Source organism: Astatotilapia calliptera, chromosome 23 (genome assembly GCF_964374335.1).
Source record: "Astatotilapia calliptera chromosome 23, fAstCal68.1, whole genome shotgun sequence".
NCBI lineage: Eukaryota > Metazoa > Chordata > Actinopteri > Cichliformes > Cichlidae > Astatotilapia > Astatotilapia calliptera.
The window spans coordinates 15,405,862-15,431,420 of NC_137443.1; the positions used below are offsets into that span (position 1 = coordinate 15,405,862).

General features: G+C 39.3%; 1 protein-coding gene across 3 annotated transcripts in view; it reads right to left on the minus strand.

Moving 5' to 3' along the window:
- The window catches only part of tgfbr3 (transforming growth factor, beta receptor III), a 68,582-nt gene extending 48,146 nt beyond the window's left edge, over positions 1 to 20,436 (minus strand). For all 3 annotated transcript variants that reach the window (XM_026160146.2, XM_026160147.2, XM_026160145.2), the window contains exons 1-2: positions 20,189 to 20,436; positions 15,568 to 15,745 (exon numbers count right to left, since the gene is read on the minus strand). In XM_026160146.2, the coding sequence (XP_026015931.2) occupies positions 15,568 to 15,628 (61 nt within the window). In that variant the 5' untranslated portion in view covers positions 15,629 to 15,745; positions 20,189 to 20,436. The remainder of the gene's footprint in view (positions 1 to 15,567; positions 15,746 to 20,188) is intronic.
- Positions 20,437 to 25,559: the final 5,123 nt, after the last annotated feature.

Sequence of the window (25,559 nt, forward strand, 5' to 3'; positions counted from 1 at the left end):
TGCTGAGGATATGTCGGCCAGTTTCCACTGGAAATGCCTTTTGGTTAAACTGTCAGCAAGGAATTTGCATTTGCACTGTTAATTTTTTATATAACTTTAATGCACATAAAAAACAGCTGCTTTTTTAAGTGAATATACGTTGTTGGGTTTTTTTTGCACTAATAAAGTTGTGGAGTTGTAAAGTATTTTGTGTCATATCAATTATATCGTCAGTTATATCGTTATCGCAAATTTTCAAATGTATATCGTGATAAATATTTTTGGTCATATCGCCCTGCTCTAATTCAAAGCAAAGTCTATTTCTCACAGGCCTCTCTCTGAAAAGAAAACACCTGCAATAAATGAAATTTAAGAACCAACAGCTACAAGGACAAGACAGCTAAATCTTCATTAACACCTCATCATCAGCCTAATCCTTCCCATGTCGGATCACAACCCAAATTCATTAAAAAAAAAAACTATGATTTGAATTCAAATTTCTTTGCGTACAAAGTTACAAGATTAAGATCTTTAAAACGTGTTTATTAAATTAGTTTAAATGGTTAATATCGTTCACCTTTGCACGCTTGTATTTTCTGACAATGTGTTAACAGACGAACGATCTGAAACTGAAAGAGAAAAAAGAAACCATTTAGTCCACCTGCAGTCTGAACTACACACCTAACCACCCACTGACCTCCCAACACTGTGTTCTGCTCTGCGGTTCACTCATCTACAACACTGCATTAGCAGATAGTCCTCTGTTGTAACAGGGCTCAGGGGGAGGGTTTGACAGCTGGCATACCTAAAGCAAAAAAACAAGGGCTCAGGAATAGATCAGACTTTATTTAGACAATAGGGTTTATCTGCAGATGGATGTTTTGGGCTGCTGTTCAGAGTCCTGCTGATCAACACTGAAATCTATGGAGAGCCACAATTAAACTAAAGATTACTATTCATCAGAAACTTCTTCGCAGGCAGCTTACAAGCTTATTATAAAGTATTATGCATCAGCACCGGCAACTACTGCAAATGTCACAGCGTCGAAACCACATGTAATAATATAAAAAGATTGTGGTTTCATTCTGAAAGTGAGAAGTTCTACACAGACAGAGACACATGGCAAATAACTTTCACCGCTACGTTTGTTCCCGTTTACTCTGCGTGGGCACACACAGGAAGATGTTGTGACGTGGATTTGTTTGAAATACTTCGTTAAATACTATCTTGATGCTTCCCCTACGATTTACCACGACAGAGGCAGCGTTTATAAAAGATTGTGAACAGATAATTTAGTATCTGGCGATGTGATGCTGAACTATGTCACTGTAGCATATATTTGAGCAAACTGCATCTAAAATGTACCTTTTTCAAAATTTGTTGTTCTGGTTCTGGCCAGGAATAAAACAGGAAAATATAAATGGCAGAAAAAAGAAGCTGAGCCTGGCAGAAACTGTCGAGAAACTTTTCTGTGTTTAAAGTAGAAACATTGTTTAAAGAGTTTATCTCGTGTCACGATGGCAGAAAGAGAGTAGTCAACAACACATTTAGAACAAGAAAAAGGTTTCTCCAAGTTAGACTGTTGGGGACGCCGTAGCTTCTGTGTAGGTCTCTTGCCTGTAAGTTCGCTGATGGACTTAAAGTATGTTTCGGCTGCAAACTACTCAGTTTCCCCTCCATCGCCACCTCAAAATGTACTTATTTATCTACAGGGCTCTAGAGTGCGACCAAATTTTTCAGCGGTGCGACTAAAAAAAAATAAAATATTTGGTTGCACCTGTGCGACCAACTGTTCGGGTAGCAAAAAATAAAAAATAAAAAATCTGCAACCTTCCCTGTGGTCAACAACAGACACACATTATGCCCCTATCGTGGACTAAACCAATCAGAGATAGTAAGGGGCGGGACCTCTCTGATTGGCCGTGGTCCAGTTGAAAGTGCAGGTGGAAGTGGGAGGTGAGTAGCTTGAATAAAGCGATATCAATTCATTAAATCCTGAATCGACTTTTAAATATAACTGTGTTTTGCCAGAAACGCCAGATTCTCAGATTAAAGCTCACAAAACCATTTCAACAACAACCAAACAGCAAATGAGAGCAGGTACACGGATTCCACACAAAGACGTAAACACAGAGGACCGACGCATCAGAATCAACTTTGTCTTTCTCGGGTTTCTTACCTGACGGCCCATAGACGGACACGCTGTCGGAGCTTAGCGATTCTGATGCGTCCGGTCCGCGCTGTGTTTACGTCTTTTTGCGCTGATTCTGAGCTGCAGGTTTTGTCTCTCCAACCAAAATTCACCGAGCCAGCAGCAAAAGAAGCAGCAAACTGCGCTTCACATTTGATCAATGTCGTCATGAATTTTGCTGTTTTGCTTCCACGACTATTAAAATCACACTTCATGCACAGCTAGCTCTCTCTCTCTCGATCTCTCTCTGTACTTCAAGAACAGTTTCCCGTCTCCAATCTCCGTTTTCTGTATTATTCATTCGCTTATTACCCACCAGTCTACCGTTGTTTACAGCGCTGTCGGCTGCTGTCTTTTTCTTTTTCACTTAAATGACCTCTGACAAGAAAGCCTATTTTTTCTGTTGTTCAATACTGAAGAAATTTAAACTTTATATGCAGAACATTGTAGAATATTTTTAAGGTTATCTGCTATAAAAAGCCAGACCAGGAAAATCTCCTTCATGTTTTTCTGTGTTTTATTCTCAGTTACTTTCACACAAAGGCATCTGCTGTGATGTTCACAATTCTGATGAAGTCAGTACTGATAAATGATCAGAATTATAATATTTCTGACTGTCTGAGGCTAAGTTGAATCGAATCGGGACTTTGAAAACCGGAATCGAATGGATTATAGAAATCAGTGATGATACCCAGCCCTAGTGAGCAGCCTAGGCACGACAGAAGTGGATGTAGCTGTAATAGGAAAAGAACTATTGCTAACTTTTCTGTTAAGTTAAGGCCTGATGCTTCTGAAATTCATAGCCAGTGCTCTGACACGGTGTCATCAATCTTTGAATGCTGAAAAAGCACAGTGTATCCAGAAAAACACATATTATATAAATTATTATAAAATTTGTGTGCGCCTAACTTTTGTGCCGGTGGTAAAAAGTTAGTCTAGAGCCCTGATCTATTAGTTTATCTGGTTTTTAACTGAATTATAATGGAAGTTAAGTGATCAGTGAGGCCTGCAGTATAACAAAATAAGTCAATTTTAACACTGAAATATGCAAAGCAAGGCTCTGGAGTCCCAGACTAAAAACATGGAGGTGAAAATTAGCACAATATGGTGATCAGTATTTGCAGAGTTCACAACCAGGGCTTCCTGCAGAGTGACTGATTCTACGTGAGAAAAGCACATGAACATGAAAGAGTAGCACCAATGACTGACACGCACTTTAACCTGCTACCTTTTCTCCTTACCACCCCCTGGTTAGATGTTTATTTCTTCAGTTATGCCTTTTTGAGGATTAGTGTCAAATATACAGACACTGAGCCTAACAGAAACGTTGGATATAGTGTGACAAGACCGTGTGCAGGACAAATTTATTTTCTGTAAAAAGATATTAATTAGATTCTTTTATTTTTCTTCACTGTCTAAGCGTCACTGTGATAGTATTAGAGCTCAGATAGGAAGTGAGCATATAAATCCATATTAAGAAGGGAGAGACTGTGCAAATACTCACTTTTGATATATTTAAACAATGTGAGGTCCAAGCAGTGATGTCACTAGACACTTTTCACAGTCCTTGGCAGGCTACTTTTGGACCTCATTTGTTATACACTAATATCTCTTTCAGATATTTTGTTCCAATTCAGCAGATTATTTTTCCAGACTATTATGTGATAACGTATAAAAATCCTGCTCTTGTTTTTATATATTCCCTGACTACAAGCTTCCTCAAAAAAAAATTTTAAGTGAAGAAAACCAGTCTCTATATAATTTGACATTGTGCAGAGTACTGGTTGCTTTGCAGTTTGAAAATCTGTCCTGTTGCTTTCAATTAATAGAACCAGCCTCATGCTTAAAATAACTACAAAAACACCAGGGCAATTGGAGTGGAATTGCAAGAATTTAGAAGAAATAATAAAATAAGATGGCCTGGAGGTAGAAACAATGTTGTAATGCTCTAAATTTTTCTGTTTTTTTACTATAAACAAATATAGTAGATGTCTGTATCACACATATCTTTGTTTATTCCAGTAATAAAATGCATAGAAACATAGGGTAAAAAATATATAAGTGCAGAATTCACATAATGTTATCGCTATCAGATCTAAATCTGGTTGCAACACATTTATTTCATCTATAAAACATATACAGTTGGGTATACTATGAACAAGAGAATAATTTCTCACAATGCCATTTTGAGATAACATACATGTATAGCCACATGTATATCATAGAGGCTGTCTGGGCATTGTACTGAATTTTTTCACATTATGCAACGTATTGTAACTTGTGGTGACTAATTAGTTACCCAGAGCGTGACAGTGTTGAAATCATGACTACGTTTGATAGCAAGGTGATTGCACAGGTCACCAGATAGGAGACAACCTTTCTGCAAACAGTAGACCTAGACTGACTGCAGTAACCTTCAGAGAGATCTTCGAAGGTTTGCAAATAATTGTTATCTAATTTATAAATGCAGACAGATTGCCAACATGTTCCCATCAGTCTGAGTAAGTGTTTGTTAATGAGCACACTTGAGGGCACTTAACTCAACTGGCTGCCAGCTAGTTGTATGCTAGTTCATAGTCCTATAAAGCACGCCAGTTGGTGAGCAAAAATGTAATGTCAAACTGTTAAATTTGAATTTTTGTCTACATAGACATCAACAGATATGTGATGTTCGATGATTCATCGCAGTTAATTGCTGTATTATCGGAAACACATTGAATTTAATTGCCAACATGACCTCAATCAAATTGCAGACTGATACCTGACTGTCGTACGATAGCATTTATGCAAGGCTTTAGAGACAATTTTAGTATGCTTGATAATCTCATTTTTCAGCAAACAAACAGTTAAAGTAAGACTTGGTCTTATTCTGTAAAATAGATACTGACAGAGCTGAACTCTTAAAGAATAATTTGCAGATGAAAAAGATGCTAAATCGCAATATATGTTACTGCAATACTCAGCACATTGGAAAATGCTAAAAATCAAAATAACATCATTTCGACTGTGTGTATAATGTCGTGATAATATCGTATCGTGGCGTGTCTGGTGATTCTAATGTCCAGGATGATGATTTCAAATGTCTTTGTTTATCCAAACAACCCTAAGCTAAAAAAGGCAGGTTGCTAATGATGTTTGCTCCTTTAATGACCAATTTATTCATGTAGACAAACTTCTTCTGTCATAGTCCCTGTGGCTGTCCGGCTGACTCATTAAGGCTACATGTGTTATTGTTTTTGTTTCGCGCTCGCTCTCTCTACCTCTCCTGCCTCCTCCCCTGCCTAGGCGGAGCTCACCACAAGCTCCTGCATTTGGCCACACACCTGCAGGCAATTACACACCTGAGGCTCACCATCCAGCAGTTTCGTGGGCACTACTTAAGGTGGTGGCTCAGAGCTTCTCATCGTTGGACTGTTGTACAGACTCACGTTAGTGTAAGCCTGGCTTTGACTTTCTGTTTGTAAATAGATTTCCCTGGGCCCGTCCCTTGAGCCTTTCTTGAATTCCCGAGCGTGAGTGTTTGACTGAGCAGTGTGGCGAGTTTTTGCGTGGAGCGTGTTGGAGTAGGAGAGCGGAACGAGTGTGCGTGTGTGGAGCGTGGAGCACCGAGCGAGTGAAGAGACCCTTCCCTTGGATCCCCGGGCCACTGATCTTTCCCCACACTTTGTATATAGTTTACTTGGTGTTTGTAAATAAAAGACTGTTCATTTCAATCTTTCCGTCTGCACTTGAGTCCGTTCAGTCAGCCCAGACACGGTCAAGATTGTGAAACATGTATATGAATTTTTACAATTAGAAAACTACCCCCTGTGAGTGGTGCATCTGACGTCACAGCCCTCTTCTACCATACAAAGAAATATACGCCCCCGTTTCCACAGAATGCACTTTGTTGCTTTCCACAGCATGGCACTGAGCCAACCACTTGGGTACAGGAAGTGATGTCAGTCTGTGTGCCAGTTAGGGACAAATCTGATATTCCCACAAAGCCATTTCCAAAGATAAACATACAGAACCGTTCCCCTGTGTGTGTACACATCCTAATTCAGTTGCCAGTATTTCTTCAACAATTCTGACTGTGTTTCTTCAAATGCAAAAGTAAGGCAGCAGCACTGATACACACATTCACTACACAGATAGACAAAAGAGCCGTGGAATAATGTTAAGAAAAAGCCAAGTTAATTAAAATGTATGAAGAAGCATAGAGGTGTATCTTTGAGATATGCCTGTTCCCCTGGGAATGGGATTAAATGAATTGTTATATCTTTCCTTCTTACTGCAGGGCATAATTCCCATGGACCATGAACCTTAAAAACCAGTTTAGAGAACATAATATTCTACCCGCTTTTGTTTTCCTAAGGGGGTTTGGACTAAAGAATCACTAGCTCTGCAGTGTTGACATAAGCACAGCCCACTCACCCCTGAACCTTGAGCCACTACTACAGGAAGTGAGTAAAGCCTTTCATAAGGGTAGTGTAAGTTCACTTCACCGGCCCTCCTATGAAAAGGATTTATCTCTGGACTGTAAAACTTGGAGGCATGAGAGGAGGAAGCTGGAATGGGATGAAGAGAGGAGGGGCAGGGGTGAGCCTGAACGCCATTAGGGAAGTCATAAACTTCGCCATCAAAGTGTGAAGTCTGAAGTTAGATATCCCACAAATCTGTCTGTAACTCAATATCACCCAAACAGTCTTTATTGGTAGATTCATCTCTGCAGCTGGCATACAGTAGAAAACACAGCTAAATCAGACACTCATTTCACTGGATTATATTTTATCTACTGTTTGAAGGGAGTAAGGATATGCAAGCAAAGCTTCTTTTAGTTCCTAAGTATGTTAACAGGTGTTGAGATAATAAATTAACTTCCTTTGGATGTAAACTTCGACGTTGAAAGGCAAGTATGGTCCTATCATTTTGAAGGTTTATGTTCAAGAGTGGCCAAATAAAGGGAAACTTACTTTAAACCAGATCAATACTTGCTGCTAGCGCCATTTTTAACTTAAGTACACTTAAGTTAAAGTATACTTAAATAATGTTACAAAGGGCTAAACAATAAGAAACTTCAATAAGTGAAAAATGAATTTCATAGAGTAAAAATTATTTTAATATAAACAGGAAAAAACAAATACTGCATATTAAAAATAGGTTGAAGTAAAAAATAGTTTTTGCAAAGAGATGTCGAGTTCAACTGCCTGCGATCTTCAGGCAGAGAATTCCACAGTCGTCGGGCCTGAACTGCAAAGAACACCTTTAATGACCAACGACTCTTTGGGGCTGCTAACATGCGTCAGGCAGTAACCAGTGTTCATATGCCGTAATCACTTCTGTCTCTTCAAATGACCCCAAACTGACTCAAAGCAGTTTATATCAAGACCCAACATGGTGAAGGACTTCTTTGTTCTTGTCACTCAAGACGGTTCTTTTTTAGTGTTGCTGTATTTTTAAGACAAGTGTCTTGTGGTGGAATGAATGCAGACTTAATCAGATGACTCCCCGAAGGCATCTGTAAGTTGCATAACGATCTAAATAGCATAATATAAGACATCAATCTACCAAATAATTACAGAGAAAGAAATGGGTTCAGGTAAGTGACTAATTTGACTGGTCCTTCTAGAAACAAGTTTTGCCACTTGGCCACCGCTTTAACAGTTAATACAACCATGTATCTAATTAATGAGGAGGGAGCCTAAACTTGAATTTCAGTAGTGATTGGCATATAAAAACAGTTCAGACCTGATGCAAACCTCTCCAAAAGTTTGGTGAGTATGCCCAAAAATAAGATTTACAATGTTTTCCCACGGCAGGTTATACTTCTACATATAACATATCTACAAACATACAAACATAGACGGCATTAGAGGTTTATAAGCAGCTCGAACCAGACTGCCAGCATCATGAGCATATTTGGATAATCCCACCAGAATTCTTAACAAAATATTCTAATTCACATTATAGATACCGTAAGTCTGTCACCACACAGCTGAACCTGTTGAAACCTGAAACCTCTACTGCACTATGCATCAACACAGCAACATAAATGGATAACATTTTTCACAGTTGGGTTGCTGATTAGCTTTTTGGGGGCAGGATTGTTTTATTCAGGATTCTTTAAATTATGAATAGAAGGATTTCTCTTAGCTATTTTCTGATATATCAGTATCATCATTTCTAATGACCAATAGATGTAAAAAGTAAAGAAGAGATGAGAGAAACACTCTTTAATAATGTTATGGGTGTTGATGTTGCAAAGTTTGGTCATGTTTAAGTTAGAAGGTTTTTCTTTGTAAATGCAGATCTGAAAAGATACTTAACAGCTTAGTGTAGCTATGATTTATGTAGTATATAACATACTAGGTACTGATAGTGAGACTGGTCATTATTCATCAGCCCTGACAGATGTAGGAGGCTCATGTTGGTAAGTGATCAAAAAAAAACAAAAAAACATGACCACTTACAAGCAGCATATGAAGTCACAGGCAAGCAGGCAAGATGGAAGCGGGTACATTTCTGCCTACCTCTCCATGCAGGCATAAATCAGAGGTCTTTGAAGAGATGGAAGACAAGGCTAATTCCCAGAGGAACACAGGAGCCACTGTGTAAAGTGAGACAGCTGGGGGAGACCGAGCATATGACTAAAGACTGGCTGTGCTACCACTGTATGTCTTTACTGATGGGTGCTGACATGTGCTGTCTGGACCTATAACATCAAAGCAAATAAGTTGTCAACTCAATCAAGAAACAAGAAGTGGCTTTTCATATATATTTAAAGAAGTTGTGAATTTTCCAACTCTGGGACTAATGTAGGCTAGCTTACCTTATCTTTAATAGATAACATCAGCTGAGAATTATACACAAAATAATACAGTAACAGTAAAAAACAAAAATGCAAGAAGGAAGAGTCCTATAATGCTATAACAACAGCAACACAAGCACTGCTACAGTCTGTTACACTGAAATACCATAAGTGGCGTGCAACAGCCATCAGCCAACCCAGCACAAATCAGTTCTCAGCAGTACTGAAACTACCCAAGCAGTACAACATTTACCATGCAATGGAGAGAAATGTCTGTCTTGCAGCTCCAAGGGCAGCTTTCTCATCAATCATAGATGCCTTCAAAAGCCGAGTTTTTGACAACAGCTCGGCGGGGGTTTGGGAACAGCCACATCGTCTGCATTCACAAAGATTTAGACGTAGTTGTGGAAGCAGAGAGGTGTGCCCTGGGGTCTTTCTTCTTGTCCCACTAGATATCAGACTCGTTTCATTTGTGCTGGATCATCTGCTTTGCCAGAACTCTCAATGTAAAGTATTTAATACAATCCACCCAACAGATTTAATAAAAAAAATAAATCTGGCAGATGGACTGGGGATCAAGTGGAGATGAAATGTTTAAGTTAAAGTGCAGTGTTTTAGTTTAATAACCGCAATGTCCCCGTTATACAAAGAGACAACATTCTAAAAATAATTTTGATATAAAAATCAAAATTTGAAAGAGTGTGTTAAATAGACTATAGACAAAAAAGGAAAAACTGGGAGCCGGCATGCTGATCAGGATCACAAGGAAAGTGTTTCTAGGTATCAAGATGAGCCATCCTTAGCCTCCTCAATCTGACATCTGAATTTACACAGGCACACACCCTTACTTACCCGTTAAAATCATAAGTCTTGCCTAGTTAGGCATATTTGGAGGGGAATTTGCCAAAGCAATAAATAACATGAACTTGTTTAATCAATCATATAGCAGCCCAAAATGTCTTTGTTCTTGTGATATTTTATAGAACTATCACTCATATGTGATAACAGGGGCTTTTGAGAAGCAGCAGGCTGCCATCAACAGAAGGCAAAGGCTGAAACAATGCTGGTCCTTTGTGCCAGTAAGTAAGCCCAGTGCAAGAGAGCCAAAGAGGTGGAAAGGGCAAGTCAGACGGCATTTTCACACACACTGGAAGAGACTACATTCCACTGGGCTTCAACTTTACAAAGGGGAGGGCAAAGAAGAAAAATGACTTGTCAAGTGCCATGTTGTCTCATGTATTAACATGCACAAAGGAGGCTTGGGAGGGCCTCTTAACTGGACAGTTAAAAAACAGAAAGTGTGATGAATAATTGGCCAGTTAGAGAAGACCACAGACAATGAATAAGCAAAGAAGATTTTCAACAAATAAATCAATAATCATGCAGCTGAAATGAGCTCCAGCCTCCCTGTGATCTTGAATTGGATAAGCAAATCTTAGGATTTTTTTTCTTGTTTTCTGTTTTGCAGATGCACTATTACAGTGCTTTTTAAGTGTATAACAGCTCACTACAAGCTACTTCAGAACTACTTTCTCTGTCAAATTCTGAAAATCAAGTGGAAAGCATATGTTTGTGATCTATAGCACGGATCAAGCTCTGAAGGTCTTACTGTCATTTTTTGGAAGTCACCCCTGTTTTTAAAAGGGATTATTCCAAAACTGCGACATGGTCTTTCATCAGGACTCATCTGGTGGAAAAGGAGTGGGGAAGGTGAGGCCCCAGGAGGGGTGAGTCTGTTGAAAGACACAACCTGGAGGCCTTCACCTTGCATCCCATATCAGGATTTTTTGAGTCATACGCCCAAATTTGGCATCTTTGCAAAGTGATAAAACTGCACTTAATAAAAAAAAGACACCTCAAGCAATATAATGTGATAGCCCAAAATATTTTTTCTTGCTGCTTCCGTAGGTTATCAGAACAGAGGGAGTCCAATTTTTTACTATTACGCTCTCATTCTTCAATGAAGTCACACTCCACATAACTTTCTTACTCTTACTCTCCAGATTTTTTTTTTTTTTTTTTTTTCCACGGGGCTGTTAAACACAATGGAAAGCGCACGATCACCCCAGCTGTCTCCCATTACTGGCTCTGACCAAAATTATTTACACGCCTGCTTACTGGAACTATGGAGAGAGTGAGAGCGAGAGAGGGGAAGAGAGAGGGTTGGGGGCGGGATTTGGTTGACTCCTTCAGATTTACGTAAGCATCCTCTTAACAAGAGGCTGATAAGAAATGACAGACATAGAAGATCTTGTGTCTGTAGAAACTTGTCTGCTGCACTTCACTTAGGCACTCTTCCATGTGTTGGTGAGAGTCTGCTTTCAAAAAAGCTAGTATATGAGTTAGTAAATCAAACTAAATACTCCACCAATCACTTTACACACTTTACACTGTTAATTAAACTGGGTAATACTGCGGTTCCCTTCATTCATAAGTAAAAGCTATAAACACACAGGGCCGCAATGACTGCCTCCTACTTGACAGCACTGTTAAGATAAAGGCTTCACCATGGGGGAGAGCAGATCTGTAATTAGACAGACTCAGGACACCCGTTGCTATGTAAACATCCCAACCACTCAGCGTAGCAGCACACTGCCTCTGCGCTGCGCTGCTCCGGCTCCTCGCATGAATCACTGGGCCACATCTGGTTTAGCATGCTGGAAGGGACTTTGTCGGTTTGGCACGCCGTGCGTGTGTGGAGTGTGTCGATTTGGACCAGACGACCCACGGCTGCGCTTACTTCTCTCCTCCCCCTGGCTACCCCACCTCTCAGATTACAGCGGTTGCACAATGCTCTCTGGCAGTCCTGACTCTTGCTGGCCCTAAGAAAGCACCGTGGATACACAGACAAACCTTTTGCTCAACTGTGGAGAGAAAGAAAAGTTACAACCACTTTTGGCACCGCAGTGACTCGCGTCTGCCAGGAGTATAGAAAAATGCAGACTGAAAGAAGTTGTTTACTCGAATGTAAAGCTGAAAGCGAACATATGCACTCTGAATATGAGCACGGCTCCAAATTCTCTCTCGTTTTGTTTAACAGTCTACAATGAATCGCTGGAGACAAATTCGCACTAGTAGCTTGGTCATCCATCAAGCCACCTCATAAGTAAAATCAGGATAGACAATAAGAGAGAAAGTGCTTTTGCACTCAATAACGCTGGTGTGTTTTTCAGTTAGCCAACACCCCGGCCTTGTGCCTCCAGTGTAACCAGCATCCTGCCGGAGCTGTTTTTGGCAACTGTCTCAAATTAATATCTGGCGTGGCTCCTGAAAGACTTTATTTCACTGTAAAATCCACAGTCAGCCCCAATGTCCCTAATATATCCTTCACAAAGTTACCATTATGGCATGCTTAGGAGACGCAACCGCAAAATGGCAGCGATCATATTGAGGGAGAAAAAAAAACAACAACTTATAAACAGCAGAGTGAAGCAGCAGAGCACAGAATTGAAATATGGACATCAAGGTGCTCTCAGTCTGACTTTTAAGAGTTATGGGAGGCTCAGAACCTGGATTGCATTACGCTGAAAGAAGACTCATTGCAGACTAATCTAAACATTACGTAAGAGCACTCCTGACAAGTTTAAGGGCAGATGTGACTGTTTACACAGATGCTGTGCGATAGTAGGAACAGACAGTAAAAGAGAGAGGTGAAAGAAAGAGGCTGATGTGGTGTGGAGTGTCCGTGATGTGGTTTGGAGTAAAGAAAAACTGGTAAGCTTCTCAGTGGCAGTTTTAAAAAATATTTGGCAGAAAGCAAAAAGGATAATGTTCTGAATGTGCCCCCCCCCCCAAAAAAACAAATCATTTGCCAGTAAATCAGTGAATACAGTCACTGCCAATACTCTTTGGAGGAAAGGGCATTTGGTTGTCAAACTGTAAATATCTGTCCCTTGTGACTTAGTATAACAATGCATCTTGCCGTGTGAGGAGGAATTTAGAGGAAAACTTCGTATGGGACTTCATTGTGTTGGAGATCCTGGCATTGTGGCAGAAATTATGTTTGCTCTGCCCACAACACATATTCACTAACTTGCTATTGTCTGAGTAAGAGTCAGCTCTCTGGAGTGCGGTTCAAGCCCCCAGAGAATAAGAGAAGAACTTTTACAATAATTACCTATGGCGGCAATCAGACTGAAACTATGAAAAATGCGAACCACACATTATTCCTGTGCTGCCACAGAAAAACAAAACGGGATACTGCAGTCTAAATCTGGAGTGAGTTCAAGTCGAGAGCCGTACATTGTGAAACTGCTTTCTGTAAACAGGACATCTTACATTCTAAAAAAGAGACCAAACGGAATGAACACTTGAATCTGAATATGGTTTGTGCTCCTTTCAAGTCAGTGTGACAGGTTTGTCCTCAAACTGTAGGGCTAAGTGTCAGGATGGGGTCAGTACACTATGGGATTTGTTCAATTTACCAAACAAAGAAACCCACAGTTGAACTTTGCAGCCAGTGTAGATGTAAAAGCAACGAAAGTTCCTCTAATTACCTCTCATGGCCAACTCCACAACTACTTGAAACTCCACCCACTTCTAGTCAACACAGATGTGGCCACAATTGCCGACTACTCACCCGAAACAGAACATCAACAATTCTCCCAACAACTTTCAAGGGACTGGCATGAAATTTGGTACAGATAATACTGGACCAGAGGTTTTTAGTTTAACGCTATTAGGATTATTTTATTCCCTTGAATTTCTACGCATATACAGTTTTCTTGTATCCTATTTGGATATTGAGGAAAAAAAGTGGTGCAAATATTCATGGCACTCTATCTTCATTAATAAAGATAAATCGTGATGGATCTGGGTCTGCAAATAGGTTGACATTGTTAGGGTTTTAGCGAAATTCCAAGAAACTCATTCTAGTATTTCTCTACATTTTACAAACTAATTGGCACAAAATCTGCTAAAGACATTCATGCTCCCCAGAGGAAGATCCATGCTGGATTAGATTTTTTTTTTTAATTTGGTCTATAAAATCTTTAAAATATTTTGGTTTTCAGTGTGATGCTTTAAAAAGTTACTGGCTACCAGTTGCTAAATTGCCATTCCAATTTCTCCACACCTGTGAAACTGACAAGTTTTTATGCTTCCAAGGGGATTTATTCTGATGTCTTCATAGATCCATGCATCCATCCTTTGCCATCCAGGTCTGGTCCAGACAGCAGTCTAAAAAGAGATTCCTACACCACTCTCCAGCTCTTCTGGAGAAACACTGAGTCATTACCAAGAGATAACATCTCTACAGAGATTTAATCTCTCCAGCATGCCCTTGCTCTTCCCTGGGACTCCTCCCAGTTGGCCATGATCAGAACACCACATCTAGGAATTGTCCAGGAGACATCACCACCAGCAGATGCTTTTTTAGGTGAGAATAAAATCATCACAGGCATTCTTGCCCCCTCATGATATACTCTATATATTTTGCTGATCCTCCTTGAGTATTCATCCATCAATATTCATATGAGACTTTGCTCTGTCTTTAAACAACATGCAGAATGTACAGTTTGTTTGTTTTTTGTTTTTTTAAAAAGCAGCAAAAATGCTAAGAGAAGAAGATAAATGTAACCTTTTAATATCAGACTATTATAATTGTCATTGTGTGCATGTTAGCATGATAATGCCTTTTTTTCCTTTGTACTGCTCAAGTCTCAAAGAGCTGATATGACTGCAGAGACTTGACTCTCTGTGTGGCAGAACTGTCTTAGGAAGTCTAAAGGCCGCAGTATACCCACGTTTCAGAGAAACTTGTATTTATACCCATGGTTACGGCACAGGAAGCTGCTGCAGTATTCTCCGAACAATAGGTGTCACCACTCAGATAATATCACCACATAACGGCTGATATAGGGGGAGAAGAAGTTAAAATGAGAAGCCAAGACTTTGTCGAGTGTTTTTTGCGAAGTTTTTCGACAACCTCTCGAGTTTTCAAAAACTGTCAACCTGTAGCACATACAACCACCTGTGTAGCAGTTTACTTATCTATTTTCTCTCTCTTTGGTTTGTCTGCATCACTGCTGTGAATTACGGAGTACTTGGCAGAATCTGAGTCTCATTCCACCCAATCTGACAGATACACGTAGGCCTGCTGAGTGTTTTGTATTCTCAGATCGAACTTGTCAGCACTTTCTTTAGTATAAATCCCCCTTACTCATGACTCTGACAAGCACTGTCTAGAAAGGCATGCTGGGAGAAGGGTGGAAAATCCCATAGCATAGGCAACATTTTGACACCACAATGTTTCAACACCATAACACCATAAGGATTTTTGCAAAGTTTGTATGATTACAACAATTCTGAAGCAGAGCCAAACATCCAGAATAATTAATAAGTTCCATCTTCCAAAACCATACTGGAGTTGTTAACGCCGAGCTAAATTATGCACTTTCAAGTAACAAGTAAATTATCAGGGTTTATTTTTGATTATTCATCTCCTCTAACGCTATAAACTAAAATCATGGTTCACAAACTGAAGTATGAAGCAAACTTCGGTTCAGGAGATGTTTTTGCTCTTCAAACAAACAAACACACATATATCTGATAACACCTAGTCTCACACGAAAAGCATAGGAAGTGGCTTGAAATGAAATAAACATACCTGCAGATGCCAGGCAACATATTGCAAGAAGCATCAAGGGAATATGGGACCTTGTAGCCATTTTATTATTCTGCAGATTCCAGTATGATAAAAGTGGATGAACTGGCCGTTCTTCAGCGTCTCACAAAGGTTTCCCTTCTTGAGAATGGGTCTGCAGAAAGCCACGTTCAGGCTCCAGCTGCAAGTGAACAAAAATAAAAGATGTCAACCAGAAGAAGCAGGTTCAATTAAAGCATTTACAAACAGCAGGGAACTGGGCTCTGCTTAATATACAGCGTGGGAGTGATGAGATGAGACAAGAAGAGAGGCACTTAGGAGACCAGGGGATTAATCTGGGAGGGTTAATTGGAGGTTATGCATGCTTCAAAGGACCAGGCTGCACACACCTTCCAAGCCTGTTAGAGTGTGCAAGTAGTTTGGGATGGATGACTGACTTGCTGGGTGTTAACAGTCCAGAACATGCCACAGGTTATTAACACACTTTAATTTAAAGACTCAGGAAACTCTAGTGGGGTCTTGAGTAAGCAGCTTAGTACCACCGCACTAATTACCATGACCCTGACTGAAGCTTTAACTTAATCTAAGTGTAAACAGTGACGGCTATGACAAGGGGAAAAATGAAATTCATGTACATTTATAAACAAAGAATATCCAGAATTTTACAGAGTTTCTCTCAGAAAGTGGCAGAAGGAAAAATCCTAATCGTCTTGCATAGAAAGGAAAAGGGTGTAAAGTTTAATTATGAAAGTGATTTTTGTACAGTGAAAAATGTAATTGTTTTATTCTAGTTGATAAAACTGGAAAAAAAATTCTGCCACTATAACCACATTCCCCTTCCTTCCGTGGCAAAGGTGGTGGGGTATGTAAGCAGTGCCAATGACTCAAGAGTGGCGGAAAAAACAAGAAACCAAAACTGATTTCTAGTCTGAATCAATCAAAAAGGTCACCTGTCTAGGTTTCACTTTTCAGTTTAAACAAACCGAACAACGCAAACGCATTTCCCAAGTGTTGAGTGTTGCAAAGCTACAGATGGTTAACATGCAAGTGGATAGATAAGCTTATGAAAGAAAAGGGTAAAAGTAACATCCACTGGCCATATAAGGCTGTCAAAAAGGACTAAGTAGCGTGCAATGTCAGTGTGACTGCTGGCAAAACCACCCCACAGATGTCAGCTACTACCTTTGGGAAAAACCCGTTATAAGACGCTTGCAGCTTAGATGCTTTTTGACAAATATATTTAAACACATCATGAAATGTAGAATCATTATATTTTGTAAATTCTTTCGCAATAATTAAGAATTAATTTTCATTTAGCAGATTTAGCAGTATAATTGTAATTATACTTGGTCCTTTTTCTTTTTACAGAAAAAAATGAATGAGGCAGGAATGATTGAGTCAGGAGTTAGGCTCAGACGAGCAGGTGCTTTTGACCATGAAGTCCATCTTGCAAAAACAACTGTGTGATATCTGCAGCCGCAGACACGGCTATTACAAGTATATTTTAATGCATTTTTATCATGGTTATAAATTCCAGTATCAGCAGCAGAAAGATGCCTTCAAAACAGTGCATTATAAGAGTCAGACCAGAGAAGCACAGAACAACTTCAGAGCAGCAAAGCAGATAAGGAACACATGGCCATGCTGTTCTTACATTCTGACAAGTATTAATAAAAACAGTACACTGGAACCTAATATATCCAAATGAAAGCAAGCTTTTCCATTTCCAATAATCCAGCTCGTTGTTTTTCAAAGGCTAAATCAAGATTAAAACGTGGACTTCTGAAAGATTTACCATGTTCCGAAGAATCCTTTTAGCTCTTTCTAATTCTCAGTTATTATGTGGGTATGTTCTGTAGATGCAATCAAAACATGTCTCTAGAAAGATATGGTCCGCAGAAAAAGTTGTGCAAATTTCTTCTCTGATTGATGTCTGACTCTTTGTGGCAAGAAAAGTGAAACTGTTGTCATGTTAGAAGTCTTGTAACAAGAACTGCAGGTGCTCACACTTTAAAGGCACTGTCTCTAACTAGTATAGAGCTGTGTGGAAGAAACACATGTGCATCTATATAACCTGTGGTGAGCTATACAGTGTATATAGGAAGTGATGCACAAAGTACTGAGGTGCATCACTCTGCAGTGCAAGCAGCTTGCACAGGACAAAAGGGCCTTTCACTGTGTGGCAGCTGCAAGGGCTGGGAAGTCATTTTGGAACATCATGACAAATATTACACTTTCAGCTTGTCAGTGAGAACCAGAGCGCTCTGTTTGATTTATGCCGCTCCTTGACCTTCATCTCTTCACTGACTAAACAAAGCTAAACTGTGTTGCAATACCTTTTGGGAAGCAAAGACCAAATCAAAGGAGACTTTCTTTACGTAAAACAGTGTGTAGCTCTTTTGATGTATCTATGGTTGGAATCACATTTGCACTGGGTTACAATACTAAGAAAGCTGGTGGTAAAACAGCTTCTAAAAACCTATGTGCAAAAGATTTAGTCATAGCCTTTTAAAGCTGTTTTGGGTTGGAGAAGGTTTTAACTCTATGCTATGGTGATGGTTTTGTTGCAGCAACAACTGAAATCACCTCATGTGACTTCTTCTCAACCCTGACTGTCTAAGCCGAGCAAAGTATTTCCCTCAAAGAGAATCTGGAAAGTACATTATAGCATGCAGACCCCAGACTGAACGTACTGAACATCAGTGAAACCAAGCTGAATACTTGTGGTCAGTTAAGTGTTAAAGGCCTGGCTTATATCTGTGTCATCACGTATGCATACGCTGCAGTTAAGCGATGTCAAGACCCAAGGGCATTTACAGGGTTCTTGTAATCGCAAAGCCATGCGCGAAGAGAGCAATAACACAAAGGCTGAGGTCTGTGTTATATAGTGCATCTTGTGGTGTATGAGTAAGATACTCAGGATTAATACTCATAAGTCATTTTGAAAATCATGTGGTCATATGAGCTTCTGAAAGAACTATAGTGAGCTCTTCTGCACTTTCAGTGTCTATGGACTGTCACGAGACTGCAATTTCAAAGTCGATACCGATACCCCTCAAAAATTGAAGATTGTCTTAAGGTTGTGCAAAACTGTCTGCGATAGCTTGTACTGTGTTTTTGGTGACATCAAGCTATATTTTTGTTGCTAATCAAATAGAGCTGGTAAAGTAAGCCACAACTGCTTCTGTATAGCAGCTGGCAGACTTTTCTCAGTTTTGATCTGAGACTGTTCCCCTGTTAATGTATTAATGTTACAGATAAAATGTCACAATGTCTCATTTTCCCCTTAGACAGTATCAGGGTTTATCCTGCATTGAAATGGACCTTTGGTGGGTGCCATGTAAACACAATCGGTTGGCACAAAGTAAAAGCAATAACTCTGTTTTACTATAATTAATGAATTTTCAGCCACTTGATTAACAAAAACTTCAACAGACTTGAATATTCTATCAACAAAACATTTTAAAAACGTCTTTTTATGACAGCACTGGCGATCTTATCTCCAGACTGGTCGTAAAACTTAAAATATGGCTTACAAAATGTTCCATCTATTTATGTAAACATCCATCCATTTTTCCCATTTTATTTTCATTAATCCTTATCCAATGTAGCACAGAAGGGGGCTGGAGTCTATGCCAGCCGACACTGAGAGGGAGGGATTGCCAGTCCATCACAGGGTGATAAACAAGCACAGAGAAAGATAAACAAACAATCACACTTATGGACAATTTAGAATCATCAGCCTAAAATAAAAGGCATGTCTGTGAACTGTGAGAAGGAGTCGGAGAGGCCGGAGAGAACCCATGCAAACAGGAGAACATGCAAACTCCTTGCAGACAGGCCCCAGCTAGCCAGAGGGTTCGAACCAGAAACCCTCTTTGTGTGAGGCTAACCGCTTCACCACTGTGCTGTCCAGGTAAAATGCAAATAAAATACCTCATTATTTTGGAGTTTTAACAAATTCATCTATAATAAAAATATATATATGTGGTTGCAGTAATATCCCTGAACTCACCATCTGGACGTGTGAAGCTAAAGCAAGCTAAAAGAATAGAGAAAATATCCTAAGCATGAGCAACCATAACATACAAGTACACCGTGACTGCCACAGTAGTCCTGTCCATTTTAATCCAGTGTAAAGACACGAGTTGACACTCTTAAGTTTTTCTCTAAACTTCTTGCACTGTCAGTCACGTTTGTGCCCACAGAAGCGCGCGGGTGAGAAGAGAAAGCACACCCGTGCGCGCGCGCACACAGTATCGTGCTGTTGTCACTCTGAAGGGAATACTTCACTCAATGTTTACCTGTGCTTTTCTTTAAAGCAGCTTTCTTATGAAACACAACCAAACCAGCAACAAAGAGAATTTAAGCAAGAGCTCTGTGCTGTTAGCCCGTAGCTAACAATCAACAACAGCGGGAGAAAGCAGGAGAGCATGTCAGCGGAATCATGACAGATGTTCTGCTGGAGTTTTGAGCGGCTAAGTACACTGTAACTGTAAACAGCATTTTCAAGGGATTCGCACCCACAGTGCTGCCTGACATTCTTTACATAAACCTTATCTTCTGGACAAAAGCTAAGCGTTATCTAGTCAAAGAATTAGGTCTTGAAAACAAGCGGACATACCATGCAATCTTCAGAAAATGCCCAAGTAAACTTGGTTGAAGTTGAGGTCGCAGCGCTGGATGCGGATATCAAAGTCGTTATTTCGGCTGCACATTCACGCAGTTATTTTTGATGTAGTAGATTAAAAAAAATCACAGAGAACAATGTCGACGGGATATTTTATCAGTTTGTGTTCAAACAACCGCACTCGCTCAAAGTTTCTATCAGTTTACTACTATCTGTCTGCCTTTTTACTGAGGGCTTCATCTGGGGGCGGGGCCTGGAGGGAGGAGGCTGAGCTGCTGCGGCAGAGCTTCCCAAAGCAGGGTGCACGGTCTGCTCAGGAGCTCCTGCAGGAGGATCACAAGGTCCTTAAGTGATCGCACATATCTAAGTCCGAATGTGAGAGTGCGTAACTTTAATATCTCAAAAGGACCCTTCAGTCCCATATGAAACATAAAGACTGTAACTGTATAGGCTGTATAGGCTTGCTTCAGGTTAATCTCACCACACAGGCCAACAGAGTGATCCTTATCCACATGGAGGCCTATTATGACAGGTAATACAAATATCTGGTTAACCAAGACTTCTATTTGATGTGCACCTTTTGCTGCAGCAAGAGGACTTTGTTTTGAGTCATGAAAATAATTGTGTTGCAAGGTGTTTGGCGGTAGGGTGTTTCTGTGTAATCCTTTGGCATCTAATGTCCAGTTTATTAAAAATCTCCATGTATAGGATATTGTGCAATTACAATTTTACAAAATACCATGATTTATAACATATGATATAGTAATAGAACAATCAGACATGTTATGACTGTTAAATCAACCATCATCATCTATATGCTTTAACTAAACTGAGGTCAAACTTTGGCAATATTTATTTAACTGAGACAAACATGGCAGACACTTGGGATTGCAAGCAGATGCAGCTTGCAAGCCCAAGTGGCACTTGGTATTCCAGTGACTTGCTAAAGAACAATAATATTTTTGTGAAAAGACCACTGCTGCAGGAAATCCAGAAGTTGTCGGAATAGTTGTACAGTTCAAATAATGTCTAAATCATCCAATCTGTGTCTGATGTGTATGCTTTTTGCATGTGTACTATCCAAAAAGCATACAAACAGAAAAGTCACAGTATCGCTGCAATGCGATGTGAGGAATTCACAAACCATCCAACCTGATTGTACTTTAAGCCAAATCAAAGGAGCTAGTATATAAAAAATGCTGTTATGACAGCTGAATTCTATTCTAGCTGCTTTATGTTCAGGACCATTACGCATTTGAATACATTAGCGCCATCATTAATGTTGAAGAACGTCTATGCTTTTCCTACTATTTCCTACTATGTCTGCTGTGAAAAAGACCATATGCACTCAGTTTGGGTTTATTATTTATTTAAACACTCTGAAAGTGTAATGGATAGGAAATTACCGTCAGCAGATTGAGAGCAGCAGTGACGGGTTGCACTGCACAGTGTCTGAAATGCCCACTGGGTTAAAGATGCAGTCACTAAACATATCATGAAGTCTCTCACCCCAAAAAAACATAAAGTTGTCTACCTTTTTGAATTAGTTCATTGTCACATGATGATGACTACTTAGCAAAAATTACTACTACAGGAAAGACATTAGATGTTCACTGATGGAGTAATTTGTCTGTTTTCTTTGCCTAAAGATAGTGACAAATGAAAGAAAATCCAGTTTTGGGAAGTGTTTTGGGAAAGTATCAGGCTATCAAATTTTCCCAGAACAGCTTTTAGGCCAGCTGACGCAGGACGGATGGCAGGGTAGGTATGGCACATAACTTTCATGCTGATGAAATCATTCAGTGACCGCTCATGGCCTAAGGGCGGAGGCAGTTATCCTCCTACATGTGTTTCATCACAGGGAGTCAAATTCTGTGTTTATTTACAAGGATCCTTCACACTAGGGGGACCAAGGAACCCATTTCACCAAAACAGGCCCCAAAAGCATAACAGAGCCATCAAATCCCATCAGTGCAGAGGTCAAGGTCAAGAGATCAAGTCCTGAGGTTTTACTTTAAATGTGCCATTTGACCGGAGTGAATGTTTTTTATGGTGAATGGGAGATCTGGTGTCACCAGATAGTGATCAAAGACCACCAGAGGCCCTCAAACAAAGACAGTTTAGAGGTTACAGTGTGACTGATGTGATGCCTTTGGGCCTACATACTTTAAATTCTTTTTGTAAAGCAAAATGACAAAAAGAAAACACAAAAAAACCCTTCTCCACTCTGTGAAATATTGTTTTCCATGTGAAGTAGAGCAAACATATATATACACATATATATATACACATACACATACACACACACACACATATATATATTTTTATTTTTTTTTATTTTTTTTTATTTAACATTTTTAATTTTTGCCTGTCATTGTGATCATTTCATTAGAAATAAAGATAGTATTCTTATGTATTAGTTTCATATTTATCATCTCGGTCATTTGTATGTTTAAATGTTTTGAAGCGGTTTCTAATATTAGGAAGTTTTTTGTTTTTGTTTTTGTTTTCTTTTACAGCTCTCAGAAGAATTTTTTTTGTCACATCCTTTTTATTTCAGCACCCTGCAACCCCCATCACAAGCACTAAACTGTGTGCGGAGCGATTCCTGCGTGTGAAATCTCTCGTACGCTGCTAAACAAACACCGAATTGCTCTGCTGTGATATCAGACTCCCAGCAAAAAGGAGATGCTGTGTGACTTGGTACAACATAAATGTCAGCTTAGTGATTCACCACTAATGAGATGGCACCTGTGACAAGAGGGAAGGAAACTTTTGTTGTGGAAAACACACAAAAACACACTGATGTGCTGCTTTTGAGAGTTGACAAGGAAACGCTCAAAGGGATCAAATTATTTTACATCTCATACATATGCATGTCTCCGTTAAAGTGTTCCACTTTGTTTATTTACACTGTGTTAGGGTTGTGAATACAGCTGAGATGAAGGGGAATAGAAAGTGTAACGGTGCATCAAAGATATGAGCAATCTGAAGCTTCTTCACTTTCCATTAATGTAACTCCCGTTCTTGACTCTTTATTGACCCAGTTGATTGCTCTACCTGTCAAGACCAACCATGCTTTTCACTAATATTGCTCTACTTTGAGTGCCACCAAGTGTCACCGCATGAAATAATAAGTGATCTTGGCTGAATTGCATTACACGCAAAAGAAAAATTACAGTTTTAGACAATCTGGGCTTGAACATGTTCATTTTTGCTGTATTGTTATTTTCTATCACTGCTGTGTGTGGTTAATGTATTCTTACAAGTAAATATAAATTACATATACAGATATGTAATAAGTAATGGACTACCCATAATAAACTCTTTTGTTCGGCTTCTTTACATGATGTTTCAAGGACACAGACAATGATTTTCTTTTTATACTGGAAGGATCATTTCCTTTTTATGGCAAAGGTAATCTTTCAAAAGACAACAAAAGCAGATTAATGTGTTCAAAGCCAGAATGAAGACAGTAATAAATATATGCAGAATATAAAGTGGTCAAGTTTAAAGCGCAACCTTTTCAGTGTCCTTTACAAGGTGGATAAACACAAAAAATAAGTGTCTCAAAACACTGTTAGTAGTGAAGTAGAACTACAACACATATGATATCAGTATTTCAGAGTATTGTGCTTTTCCTTTGTTAACGGAACAGCAATGAAGGTTTTATGAAGTGTACTTTCACCTGACAACACACCCCCACTTTCAAACACACTGCATCTCAGTAGTCAATATTGTCAGCAGTCATCTCAGAAATATAACAACAATTAGACGCCTCCATTGTACAGGTATAGCCACTGTTCTAAAGAGGGTCAAATATTTGCTTCTGTAAGTATTGCAAAAAGACCAAAATCAGATGTACTTTATGCAAGACAAGCCTTTTTTCTCTGATAATATTTTATCTTGAATTGGGTTGAAACAATATTTTTTTGAATGAAAAGAATAAGTTATTATCACAGCGATAGTCCCCCTTGCTTTGTCCTCGGTTCAGCAATGTTTTTGGACACTCCAAACGTTTGAGCAGGGCAGGGTTGTTATTGGACTGCTGTTGACTTGGATTGCAGTGTGTTATCAGATGGAAAGAGTGAAAAGGGATTTTCTGGCCCACATTTTCTCAGTCACACAAAGGCCACAAAAAAAAGACAAAGCCAACGTTAAAGCCTCATTCCAGCTGGCTCTTGGTACAGCATGGTGTCTTTGACTACTGACCAGGACAGCATCTCACATGTTCTCACTTTGATTTCAAATACCTATCAGTAGCAGGAAAGATGAGAGGGCTTACTGTAGAGCACTAGTTTTATGGTAAAACTGGGGGTTTTCTCCTAAATCATTGCAGAAACACATCTGATTTCTATTTAAATGTGGCCTATTGCTTTTAATTCATTTTAAAACCAAACCAAATGCTGCTAGACCACTCCAGACATCTTAAGTTAGATGAATGGATATTCCATCTGGTAACAACATATGAAGACAATAATGCAGCAGGTGAACACACAAATCTGCACATGTATTTTTTTTCTCCAAAGTAGTCAGCTGTGAAAGCATAGTAAAAGTCTTCTTGTAATGTTAATTTAACGTAGCTATTAAGCAACCAGACAGATTGGCAGCACCTCTCCCTTCGGGCATGGCCAGTAAACTTACATATGAGATTCTGAAGTCCCTCAATGTGCTCAAAAGTTTAGACTTTCATTTAGTCTGTTGTTTATTCAAAGATTTTAATTATATTCAAATTTTTCCAGGTTATTTTTTTAACTATTTAAATAAAGGTAAACAAAAAAGACATAAGAAATACATTCTGTCAATCTCACATATAGTTTAAAGGTCACCTGGGGAAAAAAATTGTTGACCTCTTAGAGATCATCTCATATCTGTTATTAAAAGACTTTCATTTTACCAGAGTTGCATTAGAGATTTCCTTGTAATTTGCAATTTTCTTTAGAAAAACAGAGTTTTGTGGTGATTTCTGTCACTCAATTTAAATGTGATGCACAACAGGAGATTTAGTAGATTTAGTTCAAAGTTTCAAAATGGGAATAAGTATTTCTTATTCCCATTTTGGACTGAAAAATAGGGTGAAAAATAAGAAATTGCATTTTATTTACACAACATAAAGTGTAGCATAATAAAAATATGGATTCTGTTGCCCTCTTATGGATGGTATAGAGCAAAGTAGGGATTTGCTCAGCATGTTTTTCTGCTCTTCAGTGAAGGAGTTAGACCATTAAAAATAGTAATACGTGCAGCACAAGCAGAGGTAAGAAAAGTGCCATCCTTTACTAAACCCTGCTCCAGGAACAGGCCATATCGGTTATTAAAAGGCAACCCGACAACATTTTTCAAGGGTTACCAAACACGAGACATT